The 16,981-nt window shown below is 51.0% G+C and overlaps 1 protein-coding gene across 1 annotated transcript in view; it reads left to right on the forward strand.

The window, feature by feature from the left end:
* The window catches only part of sv2ca (synaptic vesicle glycoprotein 2Ca), a 416,052-nt gene that overhangs the window by 369,405 nt on the left and 29,666 nt on the right, over window positions 1–16,981 (forward strand). Inside the window, exon 9 of the mRNA XM_085990666.1 lies at window positions 16,378–16,466. Coding sequence (XP_085846792.1) covers window positions 16,378–16,466 — 89 coding nt within the window. The remainder of the gene's footprint in view (window positions 1–16,377; window positions 16,467–16,981) is intronic.

Raw genomic sequence — 16,981 nt, forward strand, 5'->3', positions numbered from 1 at the left:
CACCCATCTTATTCACTCGCCTGTTTTACACTCAACCCATTTTACACCCTCACCCATTTTACAACCTCGCCCGTTTTACACCCTCGCCCGTTTTACATTCTCCTGTTTTACACCCTCACCCAGTTTATATCCTCGCCAGTTTTACACCCTCGCTCGTTTTACACTCCAACCATTTTACACCCTCGCCCATTTTACACCCTCGCCCGTTATAAACCCTCGCCTGTTTTGCACCCTCACCCATTTTACACTCCGCCCGTTTTACACCCTCGCCCATTTTACACTCCGCCCGTTTTACACCCTTGCCCATTTTACACCCTTGCCCATTTTACACCCTCGCCCATTTTATACCCTCGCCCGTTTTACAACCTTGCCAGTTTTACACCCTCGCCCGTTTTATGCCCTCACCCATTTTACAGCCTCGCCTGCTTTACACTCTTGCCCCTTTTCACCCTCGCCTGTTTTACACCCTCGCCCGTTTTACACACTCACCCGTTTTACACCCTCGCCCGTTTTACACGCCGCCCGGTTTACGCACTCGCCTGTTTTGCACCCTCGCCCATTTTACACCCTCGCCTGTTTTACACACTCGCCCATTTTACACCCTCGCCCATTTTACATGCCGCCCGGTTTACACACTCGCCTGTTTTGCACCCTCGCTCATTTTACACCCTCGCCCGTTTTACACACTCGCCCATTTTACACCCTCACCCGTTTTACACACCGCCCGGTTTACACACTCGCCTGTTTTGCACCCTTACCCATTTTACACCCTCGCTCGTTTTACACACTCGCCCATTTTACACCCTCACCCGTTTTACACACCGCCCAGCTTACACACTCGCCTGTTTTGCACCCTTACCCATTTTACACCCTCGCTCGTTTTACACACTTGCCCATTTTACACCCTTGCCCGTTTTACATGCTGCCCAGTTTACACACTCGCCTGTTTTGCACCCTCGCCCATTTTAGACACTCGCCCGTTTTACGCACTCGCCCATTTTACACTCCACCCGTTTTACACCCTCACCCGTTTTACACCCTCGCCCATTTTACACAGGCCCATTTTACACCCAGTCCCGTTTTACACACTCGCCCATTTTACACTCCACCCGTTTTACACCCTCACCCGTTTTACACCCTCGCCCATTTTACACATGCCCATTTTACACTCACTCCCGTTTTACACCCTCACCCATTTTACACCCTTGCCCATTTTACAATCCACCCGTTTTACACACCCGCCTGTTTTGCACCCTTGCCCGTTTTATACCCTCACCCGTTTTACACGCTTGCCCGTTTTACACTCAGCCCATTTTTCAACCTCGCCCGTTTTACACACTCGACTGTTTTACACTCCACCCATTTTACACCCTCGTCCGTTTTACACCCTCGCCCGTTTTACACACTCGCCTGTTTTACACCCTCATCCGTTTTACACCCATGTCCGTTTGACACCCTCACCCATTTTACACCCTCGCCCGTTATAATCCCTCGCCTGTTTTACACCCTCGCCCATTTTACACTCCGCCCGTTTTACACCCTCGCCCATTTTACACTCCTCCCGTTTTACACCCTCGCCCGTTTTACACTCTTGCCCATTTTACACCCTCGCCCATTTTACACCCTCGCCCGTTTTACACCCCCTCACATTTTACACTCCACCCTTTTTACACCCTCACCCGTTCTACACCCTTGCCCATTTTACACCCTAACCCATTTTACACACTCGCCCCTTTTACACCCTCGCCCCTTTTACACCCTCGCCCATTTTACACCCTCGCCCGTTTTACACCCTTGCCCGTTTTACACCCTCGCCCGTTTACCACCCTCGCCCGTTTACACTCCGCCCATTTTACTCCCTCGCCCGTTTTACACCCTCGCCCGTTTTACAACTTTGCCCATTTTACACCCTTGCCCGGTTTACACCCTTGCCCATTTTACACCCTCGCCCGATTTACACCCTCGCCCGTATTACACTCTCACCTGTTTTACACCCTCACTGTTATTACACCCTCGCCCGCTTTACACTCCACCCATTTTACACCCTTGCCTGTTTTACATCCTCACCCGTTTTATGCCCTCGCTTGTTTTACACTCACGCCCGGTTTACACCCTCGCCCATATTACGCCCTCGCCAGTTTTACACCCTTGCCCATTTTACACTCCACCTGTTTTATCCCCTCACCTATTTTACCCCCTCGCACGTTTTACACCCTCACCCATTTTACCCCCAAGCAACTTTTTACACCTTCGCCCGTTTTACGCACTCGCCCGTTTTACACCCTCATCCATTTTACCCTCTCGCCCGTTTTACACACTCACCCAGTTTACACACTCGCCCATTTTTTGCCCTCACCCGTTTTACACCCTCGCCCAGATTACACCCTTGCCCGGTTTACACCATCGCCCATTTTACGCCCTTGCCCGGTTTACACCCTCACCCATTTTACACCCACGCCTGTTTTACACCCTCGCCCGTTTTACACCCTCGTCCATTTTACACCCTCGCCCATTTTACACCCATGCCCGTTATACACCCTCGCCCCTTTTACTCCCTCACCCGTTTTACACCCTTGCCCGTTTTACACCATCGCCCCTTTTACACCCTCGCCCGTTTTACACCTGCGCCCCTTTTTACTCTCTCACCTGTTTTACCCTCAGACCGGTTTTACGCCCTCGCCCATTTTACACCCTCGCCTGTTTTGCACCCTCGCCCGTTTTACACCCTCGCCCATTTTACACCCTCGCCCATTTTACACCCTCGCCCATTTTACTCTCCGCCCATTTTACACCCTCGCCCATTTTACACCCTCGCCCCTTTTACACCCTCGCCCGTCTACACCCTCGCCCGTTTTACACCCGCACCCATTTTACACGCTCGCCCCTTTTACACCCTTGCCCATTTTACACCCTCGCCCATTTTACACCCTTGGCCGTTTAACACTCTCGCCCGTTTACACTCCGCCCATTTTACTCCCTCGCCCATTTCACACCCTCGACGGTTTTACACCCTCGCCCATTTTACACACCGCCCATTTTACACAGTCGCCCCTTTTACACCCTCACCCGTTTTACACACTCGCCCATTTTACACACTCGCCCATTTTTCACTCCACTCGTTTTACACCCTCGCCCATTTTACACCCTCGTCCATTTTACACGCCACCCTTTTTACACCGTCGCCCGTTTTACACTCTGCCCGTTTTACACCCTTGCCCGTTTTACACCCTCGCCTGTTTTACACCCTCGCCCGTTATACACCCTCGCCCGTTTTACGCCCTCACCCGTTTTACACCCTCGCCCATTTTACACCCTCGCCCGTTTTACACCCACGCCCGTTTTACACCCTCGCCCATTTTACTCTCTCGCCCATTTCACACCCTCGCCCATTTTACACCCACGCCCGTTTTACACGCTGCCCGTTTTACACGCTCACCCATTTTACATACTCGCCCATTTTACACGCTCGCCCGTTTTATACCCTCGCCCCTTTTTACTCTCTCACCTGTTTTACCCTCAGACCGGTTTTACACCCTCGCCCATTTTACACCCTCGCCCATTTTACACCCTCGCCCATTTTACTCCCTCACCCGTTTTGCACCCTCGCCCATTTTACACTCCACCCATTTTACACCCCCGCCTGTTTTACACCCTCGCCCGTTTTATACACTCGCCTGTTTTACACCCTCACCCGTTTTACACCCTCGCCCACTTTACACCCCCTCGCATTTTACACTCCACCCTTTTTACACCCTCGCCCGTTCTACACCCTTGCCCGTTTTACACCCTCACCCATTTTACACACTCGCCCCTTTTACACCCTCACCCATTTTACACCCTCGCCCATTTTACACCCGCGCCCATTTAACACCCTCGCCCGTTTACACTCCGCCCATTTTACTCCCTCGCCCGTTTTACACACTCGTCTGTTTTACACCCTCACCCACTTGGCACACCAGCCCATTTTACACCCTCGCCCGTTTTACAACCGCACCCATTTTACACCCTCGCCCGTTTTACACCAATGCCCATTTTACACCCGTGCCCGTTTTACAACCTTGCCCATTTTACACCCTCGCCCATATTATACCCTCGCCTGTTTAACACCCTCGCCCGTTTAACACCCTCGCCCATTTTACACCCTCGCCCATTTTACACCCTGGCCCGTTTTACATGCTGCCCGTTTTACACCCTCACCCATTTTACACCCTCGCCCATTTTACACCCTCGCTGGTTTTACACCCTCACCTGTTTTACACCCTCACCCATTTTACACCCTGGCCCGTTTTGCTCCCTTGCCCGTTCTACACCCTCACTCGTTTTACAATCCACCCGTTTTACACCCTCGCCCGTTTTTCTCCCTCGCCCATTTTACACCCTCGCCCATTTTACACCCTCACCCGTTTTACACCTTCTCGCATTTTACACTCCACCCTTTTTACACCCTCGCCCGTTCTACACCCTTGCCCGTTTTACACCCTCACCCATTTTACGCACTCGCCCATTTTACACACTCGCCCCTTTTACACCCTCGCCTGTTTTACACCCTCGCCCATTTTACACATGTCGCCCATTTTTCACTCCACTCGTTTTACACACTCGCTCATTTTACACCCTCGCCCGTTTTACACTCCACCCGTTTTACACACTCACTGATTTTACACCCTCGCCCTTTTTGCACTCCACCCGTTTTACGCCCTCACCCATTTTACACCCTCGCCCGTTTTACTCCCTCGACCCTTTTACACCCTCGCCCCTTTTACGCCCTCGCCCCTTTTACGCCCTCGCGCCTTTTACTCCCTCGCCCATTTTACACCCTCGCCCATTTACATCCACCCATTTTGCACCCTCACCCGCTTTACACACTCGCCTCCTTTACACTCAACCCGTTTTACACCCTCGCCCGTTTTACATCCTCGCCCGTTTTACATCCTCGCCCGTTTTACACCCTCGCCCGTTTTACACCCTCTCGCATTTTACACTCCACCCTTTTTACACCCTCGCCTGTTCTACACCCTTGCCCGTTTTACACCCTCATCCATTTTATGCACTCGCCCCTTTTACACCCTCACCCGTTTTACACCCTCGCCCATTTTACACCCTCGTCCATTTTACACGCCACCCTTTTTACACCCTCGACCGTCTACACGCTCGCCCGATTTACACTCCGCCCATTTTACACCCTCACCCGTTTTACACCCTCGCCCGTTTTATGTCCTTGCCCATTTTACACCCTCACCCGCTTTACACTCCACTCATTTTACGCCCTCGCCCGTTTTTCACTCTGCCTGTTTTACACTCTTACCTGTTATACACCCTCGCCCATTTTACACCCTCACCCATTTAACACCCTCGCCCGTTTTACACCCTCGCCCATTTTACACCCTCGCCCTTTTTGCACTCCACCCGTTTTACGCCCTCACCCATTTTACACCCTCGCTCGTTTTACTCCCTCGCCCCTTTTACACCCTCGCCCCTTTTACAACCTCGCCCCTTTTACACGCTCACCCCTTTTACACCCTCGCCCCTTTTACACCATCGCCCATTTTACACCCTCGCCCATTTACATCCACCCATTTTGCACCCTCACCCGTTTTACACACTCGCCTCCTTTACACTCAACCCGTTTTACACCCTCACCCGTTTTACACCCTCGCCCGTTTTACACCCTCACCCGTTTTACACCCTCTCGCATTTTACACTCCACCCTTTTTACACCCTTGCCCGTTTTACACCCTCATCCATTTTACACCCTCACCCATTTTACACCCTCACCCGTTTTACACACTCGCCCATTTTACACACTCGCCCATTTTTCACGCCACTCCTTTTACACCCTCGCCCATTTTACACCCTCGTCCGTTTTACACGCTTGCCCGTTTTACACCCTCACCCATTTTACGCACTCGCCCATTTTACACACTCGCCCCTTTTACACTCTCGCCCGTTTTACACACTCGCCCATTTTAGACACTCGCCCATTTTTCACTCCACTCGTTTTACACCCTCGCTCATTTTACACCCTCGTCCATTTTACACTCCACCCGTTTCACACCCTCGCCCGTTTTACACCCTCACCCGTTTTACACTCCACCCCTTTTACACCCTCGGCCATTTTACACACTCGCCCATTTTACGCTCTTGCCCGTTTTACGCCCTTGCCCGTTTTACACCCTCGCCCCTTTTACACCCTCACCCCTCTTACACCCTCGCCCCTTTTTACTCCCTCACCTGTTTTACCCTCAGACCGGTTTCACACCCTCGCCCGTTTTACACCTTCACCCGTTTTACACTCTGCCCATTTTACACCCTCGCCAATTTTACACCCTCGCCCATTTTGCACCCTCACCCGTTTTACATCTTGCCCATTTTACACTCTGCTTGTTTTACACCCTCGCCCATTTTACACCCTCGCCCGTTTACAGCCACCCGTTTTACACCTTCACCCATTTTACACACTCGCCTGCTTTACACTTGACCCATTTCACACCCTCGCACTTTTTACACCCTCACCCGTTTTACGCTCTGCCATTTTACACGCTCGCCCATTTTGCACCCTCGCCCGTTTTACATCTTGCCTATTTTACACTCTGCCTGTTTTACACCCTCGCCCATTTTACACCCTCGCCCATTTACATCCACCCGTTTTACACCTTCACCCATTTTACACATTCACCTGCTTTACACTCGAACCGTTTTACACCCTTGCCCATTTTACACCCTCGCCCGTTTTACGCACCACGTGTTTTACACCCTCACCTGTTTTACACCCTCGCCCGGTTTGGACCCTCGCCTGTTTTACATTCCACATGTTTCACACCCTCGCCCGTTTTACACTCCACCTGTTTTGCACCCTTGCCCATTTTACTCTCCGCCCATTTTACACCCTCACCCATTTTACTCCTCGCCCGTTTTACACCCTCACCCGTTATACACCCTCGCCCATTTTATACCCTTGCCCATTTTACACCCTCGTCCTTTTTACACCCTCGCCCATTTTGCACCCTCGCCCGTTTTACATCCTCGCCCATTTTACACTCTGCCCGTTTTACACCCTTGCCCATTTTACACTCTCGCCCGTTTTGCACCCTCGCCCATTTTGCACCCTCGCCCATTTTATATCCTCGCCTGTTTTACACCCTTGCCCATGTACAGGGCCTTGGTGAGACCGCACCTTGAGTATTGTGTGCAGTTCTGGTCGCCTTATCTGTGGAAGGATGTTCTTGCCATGGAAGGAGTTCAGTGAAGATTCACAAGGCTGATCCCTGGGAGGGCAGGAATGACATATGTGGAGAGATTGGGTCGATTGGGCTTGTACTCGCTGGAGTTTAGAAGAATGAGAGGGGATCTCATCGAAACTTATAAAATTCTGACAGGTCTGGACAAACTAGATGCAGGTAGAATGTTCCCGATGGTCGGAGAGTCCAGAACCAGGGGTCATAGTCTAAGGATAAGGGGTAAGCCATTTAGGACAGAGATGAGGAAGAATTTCTTCACCCAGAGAGTGGTGAACCTGTGGAATTCTCTACCACAGAAGGCGGTTGAGGCCAAGTCTTTAAATATATTCAAGAAGGAGTTAGATATATTTCTTAGAGCTAAAGGTATCAAGGGGTATGGGGAGAAAGCAGGGACAGGGTACTGAGTTTGAATGATTAGCCATGATCTCATCGATTGGTGGAGCAGGCTCGAAGGGCCAAATGGCCTACTCCTGCTCCTATCTTCTATGTTTCTACGTTACACCCTCACCCGTTTTACACTCCACCTGTTTTACACCCTCACCCATTTTACACTCTGTCCTTTTTATACCCTCGCCAATTTTACACCCTCAGCCGTTTTACACACTCGGCCATTTTACACCCTCGCCAATTTTACACCCTCACCCGTTTTACACCATCGCCCGTTTTACACCCTTGCCCGTTTTACACCCTCACCCGTTTTACACCCCGCCCATTTTACACCCTCACCCATTTTACACCCTCGCCCGTTTTACACCCTCACCCATTTTACACCCTCACCCATTTTGCACCCTCACCCGTTTTACACACTCGTCCATTTTATACACTCGCCCATTTTTCACTCCACCCGTTTTACACTCCACCCCTTTTACACCCTCGGCCATTTTACACACTCGCCCATTTTACGCTCTTGCCCGTTTTACACCCTTGCCCGTTTTACACCATCGCCCCTTTTACACCCTCGCCCGTTTTACATCTGCGCCCCTTTTTACTCTCTCACCTGTTTTACCCTCAGACCGGTTTCACACCCTCGCCCGTTTTACACCCTCGCCCGTTTTACACCCTCACCCGTTTTACACTCTGCCCATTTTACACCCTCGCCAATTTTACACCCTCGCCCGTTTTGCACCCTCGCCTGTTTTACATCTTGCCCATTTTACACTCTGCCTGTTTTACACCCTCGCCCATTTTACACCCGCGCCCGTTTACATCCACCCGTTTTACACCTTCACCCATTTTACACACTCGCCTGCTTTACACTTGACCCGTTTCACACCCTCACCCGTTTTACGCACTGCCCATTTTACACCCTCGCCCATTTTGCACACTAGCCCGTTTTTCACCCTCGCCCGTTTTGCACCCTCGCCCGTTTTACATCTTGCCTATTTTACACTCTGCCTGTTTTACACCCTCGCCCATTTTAAACCCTCTCCCATTTTACACCCTCGCCCGTTTTACACCCTCGCCCGTTTTACACTCTGCCCGTTTTACACCCTTGCCCATTTTACACTCTCGCCCATTTTGCACCCTCGCCCGTTTTACACCCTCGCCCATTTTATATCCTCGCCTGTTTTACACCCTTGCCCATGTACAGTGCCTTGGTGAGACCACACCTTGAGTACTGTGTGCAGTTCTGGTCGCCTTATCTGAGGAAGGATGTTCTTGCCATGGAAGGAGTTCAGCGAAGATTCACAAGGCTGATCCCTGGGATGGCAGGAATGACGTATGTGGAGAGATTGGGTCGATTGGGCTTGTACTCGCTGGAGTTTAGAAGAATGAGAGGGGATCTCATCGAAACTTATAAAATTCTGACAGGTCTGGATAAACTAGATGCAGGTAGAATGTTCCCGATGGTCGGAGAGTCCAGAACCAGGGGTCATAGTCTAAGGATAAGGGGTAAGCCATTTAGGACAGAGATGAGGAAGAATTTCTTCACCCAGAGAGTGGTGAACCTGTGGAATTCTCTACCACAGAAGGCGGTTGAGGCCAAGTCTTTAAATATATTCAAGAAGGAGTTAGATATATTTCTTAGAGCTAAAGGTATCAAGGGGTATGGGGAGAAAGCAGGGACAGGGTACTGAGTTTGAATGATTAGCCATGATCTCATCGAATGGCGGAGCAGGCTCGAGGGGCCGAATGGCCTACTCCTGCTCCTATCTTCTATGTTTCTATGTTACACCCTCACCCGTTTTACACTCCACCCGTTTTACACCCTCACCCATTTTACACTCTGTCCTTTTTACACCCTCGCCAATTTTACACCCTCACCCGTTTTACACACTCGGCCATTTTACACCCTCGCCAATTTTACACCCTCACCCGTTTTACACACTCGGCCATTTTACACCCTCGCCAATTTTACACCCTCACCCGTTTTACACCATCGCCCGTTTTACACCCTCACCCATTTTACACTCCGCCCGTTTTACACCCTCACCCATTTTACACCCTCACCCGTTTTACACTCTGCCCGTTTTACAGCCTCACCCGTTTTACACCCTCACCCAAAGATGTGCGGGTTAGGTTGATTGGCTATGATAAAAATTGACCCTTAGTGTTAGGGGGATTAAATACGTGGGGTTACTGGGATAGGGTGGGATATGTGTTGGTGTAGGGGTTAAAGGGATCGGGTGGGATATGTGTCGGTGCAGGCTCGATGGGCCGAAATGGCCTCTATCTGCACTGTGGGGTTTCTGTGGTTCTGTGATTTCTGTGATTTACACTCTCGCCCGTTTTATACCCTCGCCCTTTTACACCTTCGCCCATTTTACACCCTCACCATTTTACACTCTGCCCGTTTTACACCCTCTCCCATTTTACTCCCTTGCCCGTTCACACCCTCGCCTGTTTTACACACTCGCCCATTTTACTCTCCGCCCATTTTACACCCTTGCCCGTTTTACACCCTCACCTGTTTTACACTCCCGCCCGTTTTACACCCTCGCCCATTTTACACCCTCGCCCGTTTTACACACCACGCGTTTTACACCCGCCCATTTTACACCCTCACCCGTTTTACACTCCACCCGTTTTACACCTTCACCTGTTTTACACCCTCACCTGCTTTACACTCGAACCGTTTTACACCCTCGCCCGTTTTACACACCACGCGTTTTACACCCTCACCTGTTTTTCACCCTCGCCCTGTTTAGACCCTCGCCTGTTTTACATGCCACATGTTTCACACCCTCGCCCGTTTTACACTCCACCTGTTTTGCACCCTCGCCCATTTTACTCTCCGCCCGTTTTACACCCTCACCCATTATACACCCTCGCCCATTTTACACCCTCGCCCATTTTAAACCCTCTCCCATTTTACACCCTCACCCGTTTTACACCCTCGCCCGTTTTACACTCTGCCCGTTTTACACCCTTGCCCATTTTACACTCTCGCCCGTTTTGCACCCTCGCCCATTTTACACCCTCGCCCATTTTATATCCTCACCTGTTTTACACCCTTGCCCATGTACAGTGCCTTGGTGAGACCACACCTTGAGTACTGTGTGCGGTTCTGGTCGCCTTATCTGAGGAAGGATGTTCTTGCCATGGAAGGAGTTCAGCGAAGATTCACAAGGCTGATCCCTGGGATGGCAGGAATGACGTATGTGGAGAGACTGGGTCGATTGGGCTTATACTCGCTGGAGTTTAGAAGAATGAGAGGGGATCTCATCGAAACTTATTAAATTCTGACAGGTCTGGACAAACTAGATGCAGGTAGAATGTTCCCGATGGTCGGAGAGTCCAGAACCAGGGGTCACAGTCTAAGGATAAGGGGTAAGCCATTTAGGACAGAGATGAGGAAGAATTTCTTCACCCAGAGAGTGGTGAACCTGTGGAATTCTCTACCACAGAAGGCGGTTGAGGCCAAGTCTTTAAATATATTCAAGAAGGAGTTAGATATATTTCTTAGAGCTAAAGGTATCAAGGGGTATGGGGAGAAAGCAGGGACAGGGTACTGAGTTTGAATGATTAGCCATGATCTCATCGAATGGCGGAGCAGGCTCGAGGGGCCGAATGGCCTACTCCTGCTCCTATCTTCTATGTTTCTATGTTACACCCTCACCCGTTTTACACTCCACCCGTTTTACACCCTCGCCCATTTAACACTCTGTCCTTTTTACACCCTCGCCAATTTTACACCCTCACCCGTTTTACACACTCGGCCATTTTACACCCTCGCCAATTTTACACCCTCACCCGTTTTACACCCTCACCCATTTTACATCCTCACCCGTTTTACACCCTCGCCCGTTTTACACTCCGCCCGTTTTACACACTCACCGATTTTACACACTCGCCCGTTTTACACTCCGCCCATTTTACACCCTCACCCGTTTTACACCCTCACCCTTTTTACACCCTCGCCCATTTTACACCCTCACCTGTTTTACACCCTTGCCCACTTTACACCCTCGCCCACTTTACACTCCACCCGTTTTATACCCTTGCCCGTTTTATACTCCACCTGTTTTACACCCTCGCCCATTTTACTCTCCACCTGTTTTACACATTCGCCCATTTTACACCCTCGCCCCTTTTACACCCTCGCCCGTTTTACACCCGCCCGTTTTACAACCTCACCCGTTTTACACTCCACCCGTTTTACACACTCGTCCGTTTTATTCCCTTGCCCGTTTTACACCTTCGCACATTTTACACCCTTGCCCATTTTACACCCTCACCCTTTTAACACCCTCGCCCGTTTCACACCATTGCCCGTTTTACACCCTCACCCATTTTACACCCTTTCCCATTTTACACCCTCACCCTTTTTACACCCTCGCCCGTTTCACACCCTCGCCCGTTTTACACCCACACCCTCGCCTATTTTACACCCTCACCCGTTTTACACCCTCACCCGTTTAACGCCCTCACCCATTTTACACCCTTGCCCGTTTTACACTCTCGCCCATTTTACACCCTCACCCGTTTTACACCCTTGCCCATTTTACACCCTCACCCGTTTTACACCCTTGCCCATTTTACACCCTCACCCTTTTTACACCCTCACCCATTTTACACCCTCACCTGTTTTACACCCTTGCCCACTTTACACCCTTGCCCACTTTACACTCCACCCGTTTTATACCCTTGCCCGTTTTATACTCCACCTGTTTTACACCCTCGCCCATTTTACTCTCCACCTGTTTTACACATGCGCCCATTTTACACCCTCGCCCCTTTTACACCCTCGCCCGTTTTACACCCGCCCGTTTTACAACCTCACCCGTTTTACACTCCACCCGTTTTACACCCTCGTCCGTTTTACTCCCTTGCCCATTTTACACCCTCGCACATTTTACACCCTTGCCCATTTTACACCCTCACCCTTTTTACACCCTCGCCCGTTTCACACCATTGCCCATTTTACACCCTCACCCATTTTACATCCTTGCCCATTTTACACCCTCACCCTTTTTACACCCTCGCCCGTTTCACACCGTCGCCCATTTTACACCCTTGCCCATTTTACACCCTCACCCGTTTTACACCCTTTCCCATTTTACACCCTCACCCATTTTACACCCTTGCCCATTTTACACCCTCGCCCCTTTTACACCCTCACCCTTTTTACACCCTCGCCCATTTTACACCCTGGCCCATTTTACACCCTCACCCATTTTACACCCTCACCCATTTTACACCCTTGCCCATTTTACACCCTCACCCATTTTACACCCGTGCCCATTTTACACCCTTGCCCGTTTTACACCCAAAACCATTTTACACCCTCACCCGTTTTACGCCCTTGCCCATTTTACACCCTCACCCATTTTACACCCTTGCCCATTTTACACACTCACCCAATTTACACCCTGGCCCATTTTACGCCCTCACCCATTTTACACCCTCACCCGTTTTACGCCTTCACCCATTTTACACCCTTGCCCGTTTTACACCCGCGCCCATTTTACACCCTCACCCATTTTACACTCTTGCCCATTTTACACCCTCACCCTTTTTACACCCTCGCCCATTTTATACTCCATCTGTTTTACACCCTCGCCCATTTTACTCTCCACCTGTTATACACATTTGCCCATTTTACACCCCCGCCCGTTTTACACCCTTACCCGTTTTACACTCACGCCCATTTTACACCCTCGCCCGTTTTACATTGCACCCATTTTACACCCTCACCCATTTTACACCCTCGCCCGTTTTACACTCCACCCGTTTTACACCCTCCCCCGTTTTACCCTCCACCCGTTTTACACCCTCCCCCATTTTACCCTCCACCCGTTTTACGCCCTCCCCCGTTTTACACTCCACCCGTTTTACACCCTCTCCCCTTTTACACTCCACCCGTTTTACACCCTCGCCTATTTTACCCTCCACCCGTTTTACACCCTCGCCCGTTTTACACTCCACCCGTTTTACACCCTCTCCCCTTTTACACTCCACCCGTTTTACACCCTCGCCCATTTTACCCTCCACCCATTTTACACCCTCGCCCGTTTTACACTCCAACCCTTTTACACCCTCGCCCATTTTACCCTCCACCCATTTTACACCCTCGCCCGTTTTACACTCCAACCCTTTTACACCCTCGCCCATTTTACCCTCCACCCATTTTACACCCTCGCCCGTTTTACACTCCACCCGTTTTACACCCTCTCCCCTTTTACACTCCACCCGTTTTACACCCTCGCCCATTTTACCCTCCACCCATTTTACACCCTCGCCCGTTTTACACTCCAACCCTTTTACACCCTCGCCCGTTTTACCCTCCACCCATTTTACACCCTCGCCCGTTTTACCCTCCACCCGTTTTACACCCTCGCCCGTTTTACACTCCACCCATTTTACACTCCACCCATTTTACACCCTCGCCCATTTTACACCCTCACCCATTTTACACCCTCACCCGTTTTACACCCTCACCCGTTTTACACCCTCACCCGTTTTACACCCTTGCCCGTTTTACCCTCCACCCATTTTACACCCGCGCCCATTTACACTCCACCCGTTTTACACCCTCGCCCATTTTACACCCTCGCCCATTTTACATCCTCACCCACTTTACACCCTCGCCCCTTTTACAGCCTCACCCGTTTTACCCTCCACCCATTTTACACCCTCGCCCGTTTTACGCTCCACCCGTTTTACACCCTCGCCCGTTTTACGCTCCACCCATTTTACACCCTCGCCACTTTTACACCCTCGCCCCTTTTACACCCTCGCCCCTTTTACACCCTCGCCCCTTTTACACTCCACCCGTTTTACACCCTCGCCCGTTTTACACCCTCGCCTGTGTTACACTCCAACCGTTTTACACCCTCGCCACTTTTACACCCTCGCTGATTTTACACCCTCGCCTGTTTTACACTCGACCCATTTTACACCCTCGCCCATTTTACACCCTCACCCATTTTACACCCTCACCCATTTTACACCCTCACCCGTTTTACACCCTCGCCCATTTACACCCTCGCCCGTTTTAGACCCTCGCCCATTTTGCACCCTCGCCTGTTTACACCCTCGCCCGTTTTACACCCTCGCCCGTTTTAGACCGTCACCCATTTTACACCCTCGCCCGTTTTACACCCTCGCCCGTTTTAGACCGTCACCCATTTTACACCCTCGCCCATTTTACACCCTGCCCGTTTTACACCCTCACCCATTTTACACCCTCGCCTGTTTTACACTCCACCCATTTTACACCCTCGCCTGTTTTACACTCCACCCATTTTACACCCTCGCCTGTTTTACACTCCACCCATTTTACACCCTCGCCTGTTTTATGGGTGTCAAACGTCCCACACCCAAAGTGTGCCTGAAAGACTCTGGGTGATTTTTCAGGCGTCCCTGGCAGCTGCCTAAAAGAGGCATTAGGCCTCTTACATCTGTAAATGTTTATAACATCTGTTTTAGGCCCCCTGTGCTAAATTCAACATTGCAGAATGGAGTAGGAGCTGGGACTGCTCCGCTCAGCATTCTTCAGTGGTCCCTGGGCAACCCCCACCAAAAGGCAGGTTTTAATAAAAACATTTTTTTAAATAGTTGCTGTGTAGCCATGTGGACGAGGAATGCTCCCCTGACTCCAGAATACCCTGTCGGCCCCCCGCCCCCACCACCGCCCCCCCCCCCTCCAGTTACCACTCCGTGGGACTTGCCTTCGGGCTTGCCAGTGAGGCAAGCAGTCTAATATTCATATTCACTCACATGGGCAAGCTGCCTGTGGAGGTATGACAGACACTCGCAGCTCACTCAATTAATACTAATGAGGCCCAAGGCCCAATTTCAGGCCGGCCTCGAGCCTCCCAGTTCAGGCAAGTGTTGCGGTCACATCATCACGTTTGTGCGTGAAACCTGACTCCGGTAAATTTATGCCCCTTACTAACCATTCCTTTAGGGCCTTTACATCCCCTTGTGTTAGCAGCTGGGAATATAATTACATAGATCTTGGGGGGAAAGTTGAGTTGGTTTGTGCCTCTCGTTAGTGCCCCAGTAAATCCCCTAGTGCCCGGGTGCGGCACCGCTAATGCCTCCCGCGAAATTCAGTGGGAGGATAGCGGCGGCGGTAGTCGGCAGCCTGCTGCGCCGTTGGCAATGACGTCATCGGCGTGCGCAGCGTCCCGCTTGCACCCTGGCCACAAACTTCCCTTGTGCCCCTGACCTATCGCCGGACGATATGTCCGACAGGGTCAGGGGGAGCTTTTGCAGTAGCGGCGGCGCTACTTGAAGGGCAGGTGTCGGGCGGCCATTTTTACTTTGGCCGACTGCCAGCACCTGCCCCCTTTCACTTTTTTATGCGTGGTGCCGGCCGCAATCGCTCAGCCCGGCGCTCCTTTTGAGTGCCGGGCTGTTGTCACGGCACCCCACTCCTCGGTGGTCCAGCAGGGCCCCGGTGCGCGCAGCGCTATGCCCCTCCCCTTTAATCAGGGGAGGGAGGCCTGCAATGACACGGCACTACATGCTGCCGTGAAATTCAGTCGTAGCGCCCCAAGCAGGAGGTGCAGTGCTTTCCAGGAGTTACCCACCTCCTGCTTGGGGCACTACTACTGAATTTACAGCAGAGGGGTGCTAACTTTTTCAGGGCGCTAAAATTAGTGCCCCAGCGACATTAGCACCCCTAAATGGGCGCCACCCAATTTTTCCCCCCTTGTGTCTTATGATATTGCCTTGTCTATTTTCACAGATTTGGATGACATTCATGAGATGCTTTGACTACCCTGTCAAGAAAAACAGCATTATGCTGGTTATAGTTTGGATAACCTTGTCGTTTGGGTAAGGCTTGCTATAGTTGAAAACCATTAAACACAACTTACCTGTAACATAAACTTTTTTTTTGTTGTGTGATTTAAATTACTTGCATCAAATAATAGATGTGCCCTGGCCAGCAGTGTGATTTCTATAAATAACTACTCAAGAGTGGATAGTTTAATATCTGTATGTGCAAATAGGTTAGGAACTTACTTCTTTCACATGATTTTCCAGGAAGGTTTTCAAAGCGGCAGGGGGAAGAACTTCAGTGAATAATTTTGTAGCCCAGGGAAGTCAGTTGAAACCTATAACTGTCACATATGAATTTTTTTGTAGCTTTCCTGTTGAGTCAGTGGGTAAATGCACCGCCATGTGTGTGTGCTATGGAGCCAGGCTGACCAGCAATGCCCCAGGCTCGCTCCCCATTCTGTGCTGACTGACAGTCAGGTTACTGCAATTGGCTGCAGTCTTCTTGGGCTGGGGTGGGGAAGATCGATCAGGGCCTCCTGCAGCTGAGCGCTGTCGAGTGACCTGTGCTG

The sequence above is a fragment of the Somniosus microcephalus genome, chromosome 1, assembly GCF_052327205.1.
Source record: "Somniosus microcephalus isolate GS21.2 chromosome 1, FLI_Smic_1.0, whole genome shotgun sequence".
Taxonomy (NCBI): Eukaryota; Metazoa; Chordata; class Chondrichthyes; order Squaliformes; family Somniosidae; genus Somniosus; species Somniosus microcephalus.